This window comes from Centruroides sculpturatus, unplaced genomic scaffold, assembly GCF_000671375.1.
Source record: "Centruroides sculpturatus isolate CEXI.00-Female unplaced genomic scaffold, Cexi_2.0 scaffold31, whole genome shotgun sequence".
Classification (NCBI taxonomy): Eukaryota; Metazoa; Arthropoda; class Arachnida; order Scorpiones; family Buthidae; genus Centruroides; species Centruroides sculpturatus.
Window position 1 is genome coordinate 1,276,626 of NW_019384496.1, and position 18,200 is coordinate 1,294,825.

At 31.6% G+C, this 18,200-nt stretch overlaps 1 protein-coding gene across 1 annotated transcript in view; it reads left to right on the top strand.

Annotated features, from left to right (window-relative positions):
* Positions 1-18,200, top strand: part of LOC111621925 (serine/threonine-protein kinase VRK1-like) — a 104,095-nt gene that overhangs the window by 15,199 nt on the left and 70,696 nt on the right. The window contains exons 3-4 of the mRNA XM_023364176.1: positions 10,052-10,192; positions 15,760-15,815. Of these exons, the coding sequence (XP_023219944.1) occupies positions 10,052-10,192; positions 15,760-15,815 (197 nt within the window). The remainder of the gene's footprint in view (positions 1-10,051; positions 10,193-15,759; positions 15,816-18,200) is intronic.

Genomic DNA, 18,200 nt, shown 5'->3' on the forward strand with positions numbered 1-18,200 from the left:
TATAAGCATAAAAAATAGCGGATTAATTGTATATTTATCAATTACTTTGGTCATGACATTTTTATTACTTTATTGATTTTAAAAATAGTAGTTGCTGACAAAGCCAATAAGTGAAAAGTTAAGTCTATAATATTGATTGCTTTCTGTTGTAATGCTTTTTTTCTTAAAGTGCAAAAAAAGATTGATCTTCATTGATTAAATTAGTATCAATTACTACAAATACAATAGTAGTTTACTATTGTATTTGTAGTAAAAATTTACTTAATATAAAAGTTGTGTGAAGTATATATTAATTTTTATATAGTATCTATTGCTTAATCTGTAATTTTCACTTGAATCTAACTTTATTTTATAACATATTTTTTCAATTCATACACACATAGTTTTTAGAAAATATTGTAGAATCCACTTATTACTTATGGAGCAGTGGCCGTTCTTATAAATGCAGGGTTTACAGTGTGGTAGGTCATGTAAAGCTTTTGTTGAGGCTGTGGAGTTGGTAGACCAAGCCCCTGACTCTGACATACAGAATTTTAAAAAATCCAACTCAGTCTCCTGCCTCTAAGTAATAATTTAAAATATATTCTGATTATTAGTGATTGGACAACACCAAAATTTCCCCAGATTTCAATTCTACTGAAAACTCCTGATTTTGATTCTTTTGAATACTTTCTAAAGTTTATCCTGATGTGAGAGCCTGGACAAAAATTTTGCAGGTGAAAATTTAATTTTGAAATAAAAACTTGCTATAATTTTTTCCATGATTGTTAAAATTGTAAAGGATATGATCTTATCACTCTGTGGTGTCACTGCCCTTTCAAAATGATACATTGAATGTGTCACCAGGAATTTGGAGATGAGAAATTGCTAGCATTGCAATGTTGCCAAAAAAAAGGACAATGGAGAAAAAAGGGAGGACCCCCAATAAAAGGCAATGACTGATGACGAGAAGTGTTCGTTTGACGGAGAGTTCGTCTGACTGAGGTGTTTGTGATCATCGAAAGTTCGCCCTCACCGGAGTTGCTCAAGCGCTCGGATACCTTTTACCTCTACCCTAAGTGACTTTCCTCCATCCAACAGTTCATTCATTGATATATCATTCCTCCATCAATCTGTCATATTGACAATGCATCTTGAAATCCTTTACTAGGTATCTATGTAAACGCTATGTAAACTCTCTCTCTCCAACTTAGAACTCGTGGATTAGTTAATATCGGGGACATAACCCTTATTGCAAAATATTAACCTTAAGAAAATAAGTAGTGGATAACCATAATGTTCCATCCTTCAACTTGTAAATAGTTTAATAAATGGATATTTGTTGTTGTTAGAATTGTGTATGGTGCTCTTCCTTAACCCATGCTATCTCCATCCCTGATCCAAGTGCCTATAAATGTGACCACTCATGAGAAAACAAAATTAGCACCCATCAAGGTTTGTGTCTATCCTGATGAACTAGTTATTGTAAATGTGGTGTCGACCCTTTGGTCCCACTGAACCGTGGGGTAGGTTTGTGCATTGTCACACTAGTTTAGAAAAATTAATAATTTACATTATGAGCACAGTACATTTATTAATTAATAAACATCAAACTTAAGAATGGAAAATGATTAGGAAATCAAGAATTAATCTTTCAAAAGAAATGTGAAATTATATGTGGATACACATGCTTTTATTGTGTACTACAAAATGTATTTGTAATCTTATTTCAGATAAAGTTAATATTGCAACACTACCTCCAAAAAAATTAAAGCTAATTTCCTTTTACTTAATGAACTATTCCATTATGTCATCTAGGGTTGTCACTACCTTTGGAAACTGCTTCGTTGGTAGACACAATGACTGGGGGAGGGGAAGGTAAATGAGATGTGCTTTTTTCACACTTTTCATAATGGCCTTGTCTTGTGAATGATTTAGCTCCATCATATTTAACATAGTATACGAAATGAACCTCTTCGTAAACACCAGAGGGCTCAACTAAACACTCCCTTCATAAACAGCTTCGGGAGCATAAATACGACATTGACAATAAAAAACACACCACCACCCTATCAACGGTTGCCACGGAACCGGGAATCATGGGTGACATACGAAATGCCCATCTGATCAGGCTCTCACATCGTACTGATCGACTGAGAGCCATGGAGACTCTCGAAATATACAAAGCAGGATTACGTGGCACATGCATCAACTCCAGGGATGCAGTCGGGATATCTAGCACGTGGAAGTTTTGTTATGAGGGAACCTAACCCCTGTAACTGAGTTTGTAGTGCGTATATTTTGTCTGTTTTCACCATTTCTCAAACGTGATGTTGCGCGTGCTTAACCGTCGTTTCAGCACATGGGTAATGTTCCATTTTATTCTTAAATTTGGTTTTCTAAATTTTGAATCGCATTCATGTAGTTTTATTGTTCCATACTGCACACGTTTGAATTCCGCATAACCGTAGCCTGATGAAGACCGGGATGGGGTCGAAAACATTCACTGGTATGTAAACAAGTATCACTGGAGTTACAAAGGTTTTTTGAATGTGGTGAATTTAACATAGTATTTAATTAAACTAAAAATAATAATTAAATTTAAAAATAATAAAATAATAATTAAAACTCTGGTCTTTACATCAAAACTAAAAATAAAATCAAATTAATTAAAATCAAACCAATTGAAAACTAAAACAATGTGTTGAAAAACTGTTTAAAAGATGTTTTGAAATTTTCAAATTGTAATTCAAATTATTTTTTATGGTGGTGATGGAACATTTTGCTTTGTTATGAACAAAGTGATTAATCGGGCATTATTCATAATGACCAAATAGGGCGGGCAGTGTGATAAATATTGATTAATTTATCAAATTGACCAGTCATTATGAATACTGCTATCACCTAGTCGGGCAAAGTGATGATAATAAGTTGAGGAGTGATCATCTGACATAAGCTAGCCAATCGGCACGCTGAGTTGCGTGTGCGTATCGTACAGCATTTAGTACAGAATTTTAAATTTGATTAAAAAAACTCCACTTATTTCATTCAGAAATATTTATTTTTTGTAAATTATATCAAAGTACTATTAACTACATTAATTAAACTAATATTAACGAAAAGTATTATTAACAATTTTTGGTATAAATTATATAAAAAATTAAATGTTTTTTTAGTTTATTTATTTGAGCAATTAAGATTTTCATGACATTTAGATTACATAATTTTTTTTCTTTGGTAGCATTTGCATCTATTAGATTTTCAACCAATTTTTCAGCAGCATCAACTATAGTTGTGGCCTCCAGAAATTGATGACATTCTTGCACATTCTCTAAGCGAAATTTCTGCACCCGGTACATCTCCAACAGAAATTTACTGTTTGTAAAGTTTTCTTTACAAACAGTAAATTGGTTTCTGGAATATAATAGATTTAATATGCTATATTTGGTATCGAGTTTGTAAACGTTTTTATCTTTAACCGCAACAACAACACCTAAAATATTTTTTCCATCACTGCGGGCTCGATCTACATCAGGTACATGAATCCTTACTGTATCACCAACATTAGCTGCTGGGTATTTGGAATTTGATGTATTAATCATTTTTTCTGCTTGCTTTTTAAGATTAAACAAAGCCCTTGTTTTAGACACACTAATTTTTTCTTCTATTTTTGGATCAATTGTTTGGATTGTTTCTTCTTCATTCATCAATTCTGTAATACTAATAACATCCTGGTTTAGATTTTTTTCACGTGAAGACAATGTAGATCTTTGAACTTCATCAGTTATATTGCTATGTAAGGATGGCATTATCAAATAATATTTCATAATGTTTTCTTGGCCGGTACCTGGACTTTCAGAGTTTGAGCAACTTTGGCTTACTTTGTCGATAGTTTTAAAAAGTTTCTGTAGATCCTCTTCCGTATTAGTGTTGATCAACGATTTGTTGGGTATAAAATTCATTAGTCCAACTTTTAACTTTGCTCCAAACATGGCCTCATAGGGGCTGCAGTTTATACCAGTATGATACGCTCAATTTTTCATCAGTTGTACAAAATGTAATCCTTCCGACCATTTGTTAATATTGTTAGTTTCCAAGCAAGAACTAAAGCATATTTTCTACGTCTTGATTACATCTTTCTACTGAACCCTGACTTTGTGAGTGCCTGGGCTTTCCATGCACCATTTTTAACTTGGACCACATATTACACATTTCTTTGATGATATTATTGGCAAATTCTCTGCCGTTATCACTTTGTAGAATACTCTGTGTACCGAAAATTGTAAAAATGTCTAAAAGAACATATGCTACTTCTTCAGCCCTTTTGGTTTTTAATGGTCGTCGTTGAACAAATTTAATTAGATGGTCTTGATACACGTGTATAAATTTATATTCCTCATCAGCTTGTGACTGCATATCTATATGATCGACCTGACATCTTGAGTTCATTTTATTACATAAAATTACCAAGCCTTTCTTAGGAACATTTTTTTTTTTTCTGACAGATTTCACACAAGTTCAAATAAATTATGATCATCTCCCTTGTAATATTTTTATATTTCGTACTTAATTCTTTTTCCATGTGGTTTCTACCGCCATGTCTAATAGCAATATGGGCCTCGTGCAATATCTGAAATATTTCTTCCGTGTGAACGTAATATTTAATCGCATTACCTTCTTTAATTAATTTTTCTAAATTTCTGACAGATATGACATCATATCTATGTAAACGCTGATATTCTTCTGGTAACTTAGAAGTAACTTTCATTTTTGACTCTTTCATTTTTTGTATCATTGACAAATATGCTGATTTTGTAAAAATTTGATTCATAATGCCCGTATTAATCACTTTGTCCGTAACATATACATTAGGGTGGTCCATAAAATTTTTTTGTTTTTCACTTTGGCCATCCCGTAAATTTGTAACATGTATCCATAGCAATAACATTGTATAATTTCAGTTGGCTAGCTTTAGCGGAAGAGGGTGCTCAATCGAGTACTGTTTTTGAAATTTTTGTGAAAAATGCTTGATCTTGATTTTTTGTTACAGGTCAGTTTCGTGTGTTAAATTAATCTAATCTACTTTTAAATACAACTGTTAAAGAGTTTTATAGACGAATGTAAAAAAACTTTGGTACTCATATACTAGACTGTGAGTGAATCAGTGCATTAAAATGAGTTCATCAACTCAAAAAAAGATGACATTTTTCTACTTGGACATTGGGATCTTGAGCCATTGGTAAGGATTAACCAACTTCCAACTCTTTAGCAAGTTCTACTTTGTTATCACCACACATTAAATGAACCAAAAAATGTGAAAGATTCTGCGCATATGCTCATTCAATAAGTCATAGAGGTGTGGAGCAAATCTGGTATTCCAACCAGACAACCAAATCACTGCATTGAAAAACTTATAAAAATTCATAAGAAATGGCTACTTTTAAAGAAGAATAAAATGAGATTTGGAAGTGCAGACAAATAGAGAGCATTTGTTTACAGAAGAGCTAGACAAACTTTTTGATATTGCCCATCTACAGGCCATGAACTCAATCAAAATTGTGGAAGACAGAGAGTTTCTCATTGATCAAAAAGGTGAGCGTAAGACATCAATTGACAAGAAGCTGGAAAAGACCAAAGAACGTTCTCTAAAACGAAAACAAAGAGCTGAAGAATTAAGAGAAAAGGCTGCTAAAAGTAATGCTTCAACTTCAGTAATGTCAAGTCAAGAACTAGAACTTGATTTCAGCATCAGTAGCACTTCTAGTGCTGATAGCTATTTAAAAGATAAGCAAGATGATTATTTTGTGGCTGCTTTACCATCAAGGACTTTTTCTTGCAATTATCTCCCGAGATTTGGGGTGACAATGTTGATTACCTTCAAGGCAAAAGTTGCATAAGAAATTTGCATGTGGTTAACAACACTGCGGAGAGGGGTGTAAAACTATTTGAAGATTACAATACGATACTCACTAAGAATGAGGAAGAAAAACAATTTTTACTTCATGTTGTTGAACAGAACAGAAAGATTGTTTCTACTGAAACATCCAAATAAGTGCTAATGAACTTAGTTTTAGGTTGAGAAAAAAGAACTTTAATTAATATTATTTTAAGTATTGCTTTGTTTATAACATTTTGTGTGTGTTTAAATACTATATTTGAATAAAAAAAAAACTTACTTTTGATACATAATTTACGTTTTTTACTTAATATCCTGACTAGTTCTTTTTAAGGATTTTTTTCATGAAATTCAGATATTTCAAAGTCGATGAGCACCCCCCTTGTATATAAGATAAGGGGCTGAAATTTTGAACACATAATAGGAATGGCAGGTGTAACAAAACAAGGGGGTGGCATGACTTCCACCCCCCTTTTTTTCTATTTAAGCATGGGACACCCTAATGTACATATTGTTGGTCAAGCTGGCCTAATGTCAGCTGAATGGCAATCTTAAAGTCACCCTATCTCCCCTAAAATGGGGACATTTAGAACCAACTGAGTGCAATATCTCATCACTCTGACTACACAAAAGAAAAGTCAACTGTGATGGACATCACCTTGTGTATTGTGTACTCTGTTTTGTTGACACAAAAGTTTCCAATAAACTAATACTAAACTGTTAATCTTGTAATTTTAAAAAATTTAATCTTCAACTGAAACAAACAATTTTTTTATAAAATGTGGAAGAATCATGTTTAAGAATTGGAAATTGTGATGAGATTTTCTCGATTTCAATTCCTATACCTTGAAAATGTCTGATTTTTCCAATTCTGATTAGTCGTCCCATTACTATTGATTATATATTAACCTGGCATTTCATTACTATCAAGTGAATCATTAGGCATTTCTATTAAAACTGAAAGTACAGTAGAGCATCGTTTATCCGAATCAATTGGGGACTAGGGTTGTTTGGATAACTTATTTTTCAGATAACCGATTATGTACGAAAAATATATTAACCTAGCCCAGGGGTCGGCAGTTTGTCAAGTGAGAAGAGCCAAATTGTCATGAAAACAGGATAACAAAAGTACCAGAGAGCCGCATATTAATTTAAATGTGCAAAATATGACACACGACAGAGGTGCCTCTAGTGGGCGTTTTCGGCATAACGTTACACAAATGGACGGACATGCGTTCAATGGGTTATATATATAGATATGCTTCAAATGCTACCACTCTTATGCGACTCATATTGATCAACGCGGTTATAAGGCTGCTGTGAAATGAGGTGAGATGAAATTGGAGTTTATTTCCGAAGAGCCGCATGCGGCTCGCGAGCCGCTAGTTCCGACCCCTGGTCTAGCCCATGTTGAAATTTTTCTCCGTTGCGTGTTGCTTTGCATTGAATTTTCGTTGATGTTAAGCCTAATGTAAATTTTTTTAAATAATAATTGTGACTATTGTATCATTAAAAATTATTTCTTTATTTTGTACAAACAAAATAAATATATTGAAAAATATAAAAACAAAAAAATTATATTTTGGAAGTACCCCTTAAGCCCCAAACCCGAGATATCTCGGGCAAGTTACATAGCGTTACATAAAATGCGGTCCTTAAGGCATTTTTGAAATTTTTTTTGACTTTTTGGAATGTTTTTTTAAGTCTCCAAATTTTTTTCAAAATTTTTTCCTGCGCGAAAAAATTTTATTGCTATTTTAATTTACCTTTAATGACGCACGTTTCACACTTAATTGCTTTTTAATAGTTTTTTAATGGGAGTTTGATATCAAATTTCATTCATTGTTCTAAAGTTGTAGTGCACTGATTTTCCTTCGGTAAAGTTATTTAAAGCTAGTTTCTGATGTCAAAAACGACCTCCGATAGTTTTTTAATTTTTTTAATTAATAGATTTTATTATATATAAGTTTAATTAAGTTGGGGGTCGGAAATCTCAATAAAAATTTTAATTTTTTAAAAATATTTAAAAATATAGGTCTAGTTAGTATTCATCCTACTTTAAACCCTTCTTATCCTGAGACGTCTATGAGAATGTCCCGAAATACCACACCAGCTGTTCTCAAGGTCATCCAGCTGTGTAAACAATGACTTGTCAGTGTCAAATTTCACAGAAAGAGAAGATAAAGGAAAATAAAAATTGAAGCTTTTTCTTCAAAATTAATGCATTTCTTTAGTTTTTTTTCAGTTTTAAGTATTTTTTATGTTTAATTACATCAATATCAAAAATTGCTTGAGGCTTAAGGAGTTGACCCTTCGGTATTCAAAGTATAAGGAGACCCTTCGGCATTGTCACAAATGTTTTTAAAAGAACAATTTTCTAGAAAAGAAAGTGTGAATATTTTTTTCTTAGAATTAAAATAAATTTTAAAAAAATAGATTTTTTTAAAACAGCAAATTTATTAAAATTTTTGTTAATTGGTGTAAAAAGAAAACTGAGAGACTTTTTACAAATTGTTAAATCAAAATAGTGTAAAAAATTCATGTAAAAAACATGTGCGCGCATTGCTTTTTACATAAATAGTTTTTATTAATTGATAAACCAATCTGATCAATGAATTATTCAAGAATGATATTTAATTAAAAAATAATTAATTGTGTTAATTTTTGTTTATCAACATTGCGTCGGTGAAGATCACAGTGACATGTTTCACCAGGACTTGCACCACTGTGTCTTTATGGACAGGCACGGAAACTGTTATGTTCTCGCACAAACAATTGCATGTGTGAGTGAATGGATTTGTGATGGAGGGAGAGACAACATACCGGAAGTGACTTACTCAGAGACAGGTTAACGTAACAACTATTTAATGGGTAACGATAGGCCATACAGGACATACATTTCGATCTTAATGATACTAGATTTTAGATACATTGGTTCCAGGGATATTAGATATATAAACTGACATTAACGTTCCACAGTTTCCGAGAGAGAGAGAGTTTACAGTAAATATGTGTGGCGATAAATACTTTTTTATTGCCACAATCCTCTGCAAGCCGGTTGGACAGAAAGGAGGACAGTTCTGGATGACAGTTCTTATTCCCACAGTTTGAGTTAACTAGATATTATGCGAGAAGGTAAGGTATCCAAAGGAGCATAGGTTATCCATATATTTTAACACAGGAATATTTTGAGTGATCCGATCGAGGAACTGGTGACGACTGCCGCACTTTGTTGTTCTGTTCTATATGTTGTACTGTTGAAATCAAAATATTAGGTCGAGAGGTGATGAGAAAGCATCGTTGTCAGGCCTGAGAACTTAACATGTTTTGCTTTCAGGTGTAAAAGTTGACAGTTATTTAACAAAAGTATAGCTACGATGTGATGTTAGGAGATAATGATGTAAACATACTGAAAGTCTGGATTCGGATCCTCACACTTCTGTTGCTGATTGACACAATTTTTTATGTAGATGCTGGAAGTTATTGGTAAATTTGTGTGTGTATGTATATGTATGTATTTATTATTATTTTGTATGCAATTTTGTGAAAATGATTCATTTTCACTTAAAGCATTATGCCAATTGCATTGCAAGCAGATATCAGAGCTGTGAGACTATATTAAATTATGCAAGTTTAATTAAGTAATGGTTAATATTTAAAATTTCCAAAAAGTTTATTAAAAAGAATTGGGAATACTAAAAAGTGAGGTATAAATGCTGGTCAAATAATTAAAGATTGTTATTTAGTTTGATCTTTTAAATTGACAAAACAGTGTATTTGTAAAAAGTAAGTTCTTGAAATATGTTATTAATTTTTTATAAATATTACATTTCTGGTATTCATTTGTATGAAGTGGTCATTAACTGTATAACTTTTGTCAGTTTACTTGCTATAAAGTTTTAATTCTTCCACATTGTTTATTCCTGAAACAATCCTATGTTTTAGTCTTTACACACTATAATGCTAAATAATGTAGAATATTTAGTTAATTATAACTTATACTGAATTTATAACAATTCTGTATTTATTTTCATAGTGAAATTTTTTTTCCAAAATTAAAGTATAGATGGAAAGAATCTGCTTATTATTATACTATTACTTAAAAAAAAAGAGAGAGAGAGATCAAAATATCTGTCTAGTATTGAAAAATACAATTCTTTAAACTATTCCATACAGGACAATGCCATAGGTTAGCTGCAAATGGTTACAAACTTCCACAGCCACTTCCACCAGGTGAAATCCTTGTTGATTTGGTTAAACGAAAATGGAGATTAGGAAAATCTATTGGTGTTGGAGGATTTGGTGAAATATATCTTGGTAAGTAATAAATGCTTTATTTTTGTAATATCTTACATCAAATATTTCTACTGCTTTAACATGTAGCATACCTTGTCTGTCTGTACTGTCTTGTTCTCAAATTGATTAAAGTTGCACATAACATGTTTGGCTTTTTGTGGCTAAGAGTGACAGTCTTCTTGCTTTCAAAACATTTTTTTAATATTTTAATGCAATTTGTGATGTATCCAATTTCTAATTTTGTGAATTTAATCAAATATTAACTTACATTTTAGAATTGATAACCAGTGTGACTTAAACTTACCTAAATTAGTGGCAAAATATTGATTTATGTGATATGTTTATGTAACAATTACTCTTCATAAACTAAAGGTACAAATCAAATAAAATGTCGTTAATTTTGAAAATTTAAGTTATCCGTAAAAGATTGGTTAAATAGTTGCTGAAGAAAAAATAAATTAAATGACCTATTAGGGCTTGTAAGACTGAAAAGATAATTCAATAATAATTCTTATTTTTTATGTCCAAGTTTATACTTTTCCTATTATCTTCATTTTAAATAGAATATTTTAGTGGTAGATTTATTCATAAAATTTAGTATTTATTACTTTCATATAAATAAAGTATATAAAAAAAATTATACATAAATATTTTTAAAACTAGTAAAATATTTAGCTAGATATATTGCATATAAATTTAAAGACGAACATAATAATTTAGGTAAAAATTGGGTGAGGAAACTGTGAGAGGCTTCTCTGTACGGCTTCATGTTTTCCAGACCATGCTGAGAAGCCTGTTACATTTCTCCTACTCATTATTTGATGGTGTCCAGCTTCCTTTTGAGTATTTTAAATGGATAAAAACATATACTAATTTTTATACACAACTTTGTAATTTAAACTGTGCCACTCTTTTTATAGTGTCCAAGATAGGATTTCCTCCTATCAGAAGGGGGTCTAGAATGCATAGTGACTACATCATCAAATAGTCCACTACTGATTATCTATACAGGTAGTCCTCGGTTTACGCCGCAGTTCCATTCCTACAAAAGCCGGCGCAAATCAAATCAGTGTAAAATGAACCCATATTTACAGTGAGGTATAGGGTTAGGTTCTACATAAGTGAAAAATAAGCAAATAATTTTGTTTATTAATACAATATAATACAAAATACATATAAATTTAATTTTTAAAACATATTTTATCATAAAATAAAGTGAAATGTTTTTATTAAAAATTTTAGTTTCGGATCTTGTACGTTTTTCGGAAAAAAGAATCCATCTTTAATTGTTTACATTTTTGTTTTCTTTCATTGAGAATTTCAGAATATGATCGAATATGATGCTCCTTTTTACATTTGCACTTCACTCCCAATCATTGTCTAACTCACAAAATTCATTCGTCAAACTTTTCATAGTTGAAAGGATACATTAACCTGATGTAGAGCTACAGACGAGCGGAGACACTGATTGGTCGACCACCGGTCGCCATAGCACATATATAAGGTCAGTTTGTGCGGGAAAATTGAAGGTGGCTAAGGAGAGATAGATGATATTTGACTGACAAGAAGTAGATATCAGTCTACCATAGGGAAAATCGGGAAATTACGCTGCAAAATGGCGAATTGCGCAGTGGCGTTATTGTGAATTGGTGTAAATTGAGCTGGCTCTTGTGCATTTGTATTTAACTAATACATACTGCAACTTATCTTGCTTCTTCTGTTTTAGACACACACACAGCCCTCAATTTTCACACACAATTGGTTCCTGAAAGTGTGTGTAAATGTTGAATGTTTGAAAGTAGAGGAATGTAAAAAAAAAGCACCAAAAACTGTGGTTTAAAGTATTTATTAATATGTATACATAATGAAGTTAATGAGGTGTGTTTAAGTGCTTCTGGGTGTTTTCTTTATAAACTTGTCAAGAGTTAGTTGAATACTGCCTTTTTTTCTTTTCTTGATAAAGATTTATATAACATGCTGTCTTCCTCAATTGCCCTACGTACTTGAGATATACATTCTCCATTGGGATCACATTCTTCCATGATAATAAAAAATTTGTCAAGATTCATGAAGATTTCATTCATATTTTTAATTGTCAAAGTCTTGACGTTTTTATCAGCTTCTTCTTCCTCACTTTCATTGTGTATTTCATTGTTACTCAATTAAGTATTCATTTGACAGAGGTACTAAGTGAGATTCAATCAACTCATTAGCATCTTCATTGTTGACATCCAAGTTTAGTTCCTTCATTAGGCTAACTATTTCATCTGTGATAGTTTCCAGAGTTTCTTCAAAATTTATAAAATCACTTATCATTTGTGGGCATAATTGTTTCCAGGAACCTTTCATTGTCGACTCTTTTGTTTCAGCCCACAAGTCTCCAATATTGTTTATTGCATTCCATATATTATAATTCTTCCAAAAATCTTTTAATATTGGCTCATCTTTTCTGTCAATTTGCCTTGATGGCCTTAGTCATTATTCATAGTCAATTATTATTAACATTATTATATTCTCATATAATAATGTTTAAACGTAGCTATGACTGTTTTGTCCATGGGCTGTATGAGGCAGATAGTATTGGGAGGAAGAAACACAACATTGATTTCCAGGTATAAATTCTGCAGAGATTTTGAGTGTCCTGGAGCATTGTCTAAGATTAAGATTAATGATGCTTTAAATTGTAAATTATTATTTTTAAAATATCGCTTAATTGTCGGCATGAAATGAAAAGCGAACCAAACTTTAAATATTAATGCAGTAACCCAGGCATTTTTATTTGATTTCCAAATGACTGGAAGGAATTCTTTATCTTTCCCTTTCAATACTCTGGGATTTTCCACTTGGTAAACTAACAATGGCTTCAATTTTAAATCACCAGCTAAGTTTTCACCAAGAAGCAATGCCAATTGGTTTTTGGAAGATTTATATCCAGGGACAACAACTGATTCTTCTTTTGATAAAAATGTACAATTAGGCATTTTTTTCCAAAGATAAACTGGATCATCTACATTGAATATTTGGTTATAAGAATGTTCTCTGCCTACAATAATTTTGGACAATGAAATAAATTGTTTCACAGCATCTTTATCAGCATCAGCCAATTCTCCAGTGAATTTAATATTATGTAAAGAATATCTCATTTTAAATTTGTCAAACCAGCCATTACTTGCTTGAAACCCTGTGTTAGAATCTTCATTTAATCTAGTCTTTCAATCTTCTGAAAGGGACAAAACATTCCTTTCAGTTGCAACCCTTTGTCAGAAAAGTGTGATTTTTCTTGTTTCCACGAGTGAAAAAGCAACTGACATTTCATCAAGATATCGCAGACATCCAACAGACTGTGACAATGAGCTAACAACCATCACACTTGAAGTTTTCTCTGCTTGCTTTCAAGACTTCCAGAAACATTGGCAATTGTGTATAGATAGCTGAGGGGACTACTTTGCCAGGAGCAAGTATCATTACTTGGTAATTGCAATTTTATATTTTTTACAAGCCTTGTCCTGATTCTTTTCTGGCAAAGGGTATACATAGGCATAATCAAGTAGCAAATATAATACACCAAGAGCTTGCACAGAAACACAGATTATTAAACACCCAGGGACCATACTACAAATATACCCCACAGGCAGTATTAGAAAATGACACACACAAAATATACTACAACAGAGCCATAATCACAGATAAAATAATCCATCACAATAGAAGTGACATCACTCTCATTGACAAATGCAGTAAGATTACTTATATAATAGACATTTCCATTCCAAATATTCATAACATGAAAAATGCATACACTGAAAAAATCAACTAGTACACTTCACTTGCTCAAGAAATAAGACAATTGTGGAGGATGGATAAGGTACACTTTTTGTGTAGTGTTTGTAATGTTATACCACATACACTACACAAAAGTCTAGAAACATTAAACCTTAATAAAAACATACATGCATTACAGAGGGCTGCAATATTGAACACTAGTAGCCGGGACACCCCCTAGTGGGCTTTCTTTGCAAATTCCCATGAGTCATGGCACCTTTGACTTTTTTGTTCCAATCAATATGTTCTACAGCTCTGTTAAAGTCCCAATCGTGTCATATGGCTCTATATTTCTATCTATTAAACATTCTTTAAAACTTTAAAATAGTTTAATTTCTTTATTTACTTTCGGTTGTAAACCTCAATTTTAAATGTATCCGCCATTTTTCAACAAATTTCCTGTGAGTCAATGCGCGACGTTCACTGACTTGTGAGTCACGGGATGTTGTAAATGTGCGGCACAAGGTTAATCAAGGCATATAATAATTATTTATACCATTCTGTGGTATAAATAATATATTCATATCAATAATAATTTCCTATTATAAATAAAAATAATTTATTGTTAATTTAAAATCATCGCTAGGGCGCCTCTAGTGCCTGTTTTTGGCATTACAGACATGCATTTAATGGGTTATATAGATAGATGTGTTACATTGCTAGAAAGTTTCTAGATGTTGACACATACCAATAACACAGCTCAATGTTACACTTGTTTGTGTATGCTTTGACTTTAATCCGGCATAGCACTTTGCACCGGTATCAGCTGAGCATGACATTTGCAATAATAATAATAATAATAATAATAATAAACTAATACAAGTACATGGCTGGCGTTATTTACATTTAATAAATATAAAAAATATAAATTCAACTTTACAAAGATAAAACTTTGCATTTTGTCCTTTCTTTTCACCATTCACACCATCAGCAGTCCTTAAATAATTCACAAAACTTCAGAGACGACCTTTCTTTTGAGGCTGCTGCCTCTGCAAAAGGATGTAAAACAGGTAAAGCATCCTCTGGTGTTAATGTCACAATGAAAAGGAAGGATAAAATGCAAAGTTTTATCTTTGTAAAGTTGAATTTATATTTTTTATATTTATTAAATGTGAATAACATCAGCCATGTACTTGTATTAGTTTTTTATTTAAAATGTGATATGATTGTGGCATTAACAGCACAGGATGCTTTACCTGTTTTACGTTCTTTTGTGGAGGCAGTAGTCTCAAAGGAAAGGTCGTCTCTGAAGTTTTGTGAATTATTTAAGGACTGCTGATGGTGTGAATGGTGAAAAGAAAGGACAAAATGTAAAGTCGAATTTATATTTTTTATATTTATTAAAAATAATAATAATAATTTGATTAAATATAAATCCAAAATACAATTCCATGCATGGAAAGCTAGAACTTCTTTAAATAAGTTTCACAAAACCTTCTTACACATTTTCTAGCAGTTTCTTGAGAGAACAAACATTTTCGTCCATGTTTAATGGCCTTCTAGGTAAAAACTGAAGGCGGCCATTAAACATGGACAAAAATGTTTGTTCTCTCAAGAAACTGCTAGAAAATGCTAAGAAGGTTTTGCGAAACTTATTTAATCCAAATACATATTCAATGTACAATATTAACCAACTATGGATTATTTACTATATTATAGCCCAGATGTTATTCTTTATTAGATAGTCTATATTTATTAAAATTGAGTCAATAATAAAATTGGAAATATATCAAAAGATAATTAATTGGTTAATTTGTTACTTACAGCTTCAGATGAAGTTAATAAAATAGTTGGAGATAATGCAAATTATGTTATTAAAGTGGTAAGTATAAGAAGAAACATAATTAAAATAAATTTAGTTAATATTTTAAAAACTTACAATTAATAAGTTAGAATGTATGTAGTTTTTATTTTAAATGTTATTTCATAATTCTTAAGATCATGGTCAGTTCATATGAAAATAAATTGTTAAATATACCATAATTTTCAAATAAAAATTAAAAATATTGAAAATTTTGTAATATACTTATCATGACTAGATGTTGTTTTTTATCACACAGTAAAAGAGTGAATTATTCTATTTTAATTGAACTCTTTACTAAGCATAACTTTATTATGAATATTTTAGGACAGTCATTTCTATCATATAGTTCATAGTAAAAGTTATTTTTACATTTCAGCACAAATTAGTGAAAATTTATTTTTTGCTCAGAAGGAAAAAAATGTCATTGCTATTTGAATTTAGCTTGGTTGTTGTTTTTTTCATTCTAGCAGATCTTGCTCTTCCATGGATTCATTATCCAAAATTGTGCTTACAAGTTAAGATTATCTGTTGTCATTCCCATGAGGGGAAAAGTCATGATTTTAGTGTATATGGGAATTGGCATAATTTCCTAGAAGGATCCGTCCGTCACATCTACTAATGGAAAGTGTCTCCAGATGAGAGGGAGTGGTGGTGATGAAATAATATGCTCTAAGGGAAAGTTTTTATGAGTGGGTATGGATAGTCCAGGTGCATGTGACTTGGCCTTCTTCGACTTCTCACAGCTTCTGAGTACAGGAGAGGAAGGGAGGTTTGATCAGAGAAGAAAAGGATAGTTAAGCTTGAGCTTTGAAACAGTGGAACTCAAGATCAAGATTGCTCCTGTAATTACCAAAATTTTCTGGAGGTTGACAGAGCTCAAAACTTTCCCATTGGGAGAAAAGTAGAAAGAACCTTTAGTATGACAGTCTATAGAAAATATTGTAAACTAACAAAGTATTTAATCTTATCCAATCTTAACCAGTCTAAAACTAGATTGGTGAGATGGTATGAATCAAACTAAATGTTTTTAAAACCTGACATACTTATGGAAATTTACCTCCAAGTATTAATATAATTACCTTTGAGGAAATTTTAAAATCTATATATATATATGGACATGTGTGTTCCTATATTTCACTTTTCAGCCAAAACTACACATCGCACATGAATGGTGTTTGTATGTGGTAGTAGCCCCAAGTCTCCATTCGTGCACTATGGTGGTTGCGTCTCGATAGCTATAAGGGTGAAGGAGATATGGGGTCTTAAAGTGGTTGACTTCAAAGATTTTCTATTTCGATTTTAAAAATGTTCGAACCGTTTTAAATTCGAATTGAATTTGAATTTAAAACGGTTCGAACATTTTTAAATTGTATTCAAATTGGTTTGATTATAGAACGATTGTAAACGTTCCAGAAAATTGATCAAATTGAAAATAGTTCGTTTGACTGGACGAAAAAATTCTCTAATTAGTCTGGAAACGGGGGACCTAATTCTTGCATTCTGTGCTATAACGGTGTGGGAGATATGGGGTTGAAAGTGGTTGACTTCGAAAATGTGTACCAATGGAAGTGTCAACAAAGGAAGTGTTAATATAAAGCGGCATGCAAGATTTACAGACGGTTTTTTGCATTTTTGCGGGAAATCGAACATATTTTTAGACTCATGTAAAAATTCTGTAATTAGTCTGGAAACAGAGTACCTAATTCTTGCATTCTGTGAAAACGTGTAAGATTGGCTATAATGTAATTATCTTAATCTTCACTATCGTTACTTTTTGCCCAGTGAAGCGGGTCCTTGCAGCTAGATTCTAGATTACTTAGAAAAACAGTCTTTTATATATAAAAAAAAACTATATTACATACAAATAAAAACCCAGCGAAGTGGGTCCTTGCAGCTAGTAATACCTAAAAGTGAATAGTGTGCAAGTTTTGTCACTGTAGTAAATAGAATGGCTGTACAATTGTTTTTCATCCTCATAATGTTATGTCTTTAGTGTAAAAATTACAACAGCTGATAATGTAAACAAATTGATGGAATCTTTAAAAGTGTACCAATAGAGAAGCTTCTTACTGGTAAAATAACTATAAAAATATATAAAATATGTTTTCTGTAATTTAGTCATATAATTGAACTAATAGATAATGTTAGGAGACTAGAAGAAGAGTTAGCTTGAAATATGAAAAACTTAAATATTGGAAAAAGATGAATCTATATAAGTGCATTTTTTATTTTTTACTGATAACTGAGTGAAGGATTTGTATTTTTTTACTTTTTTAAAGAATTATAAATTTCTAAAAAAATTAGTCTTTTCATTAATGGTTCTGATTTGTCTTAGATGGTGGTGCATAGCTTTAAATGGGTAGCTATGAAGTTATGCATTGTTACTGCTTTCTGGGAGATTCT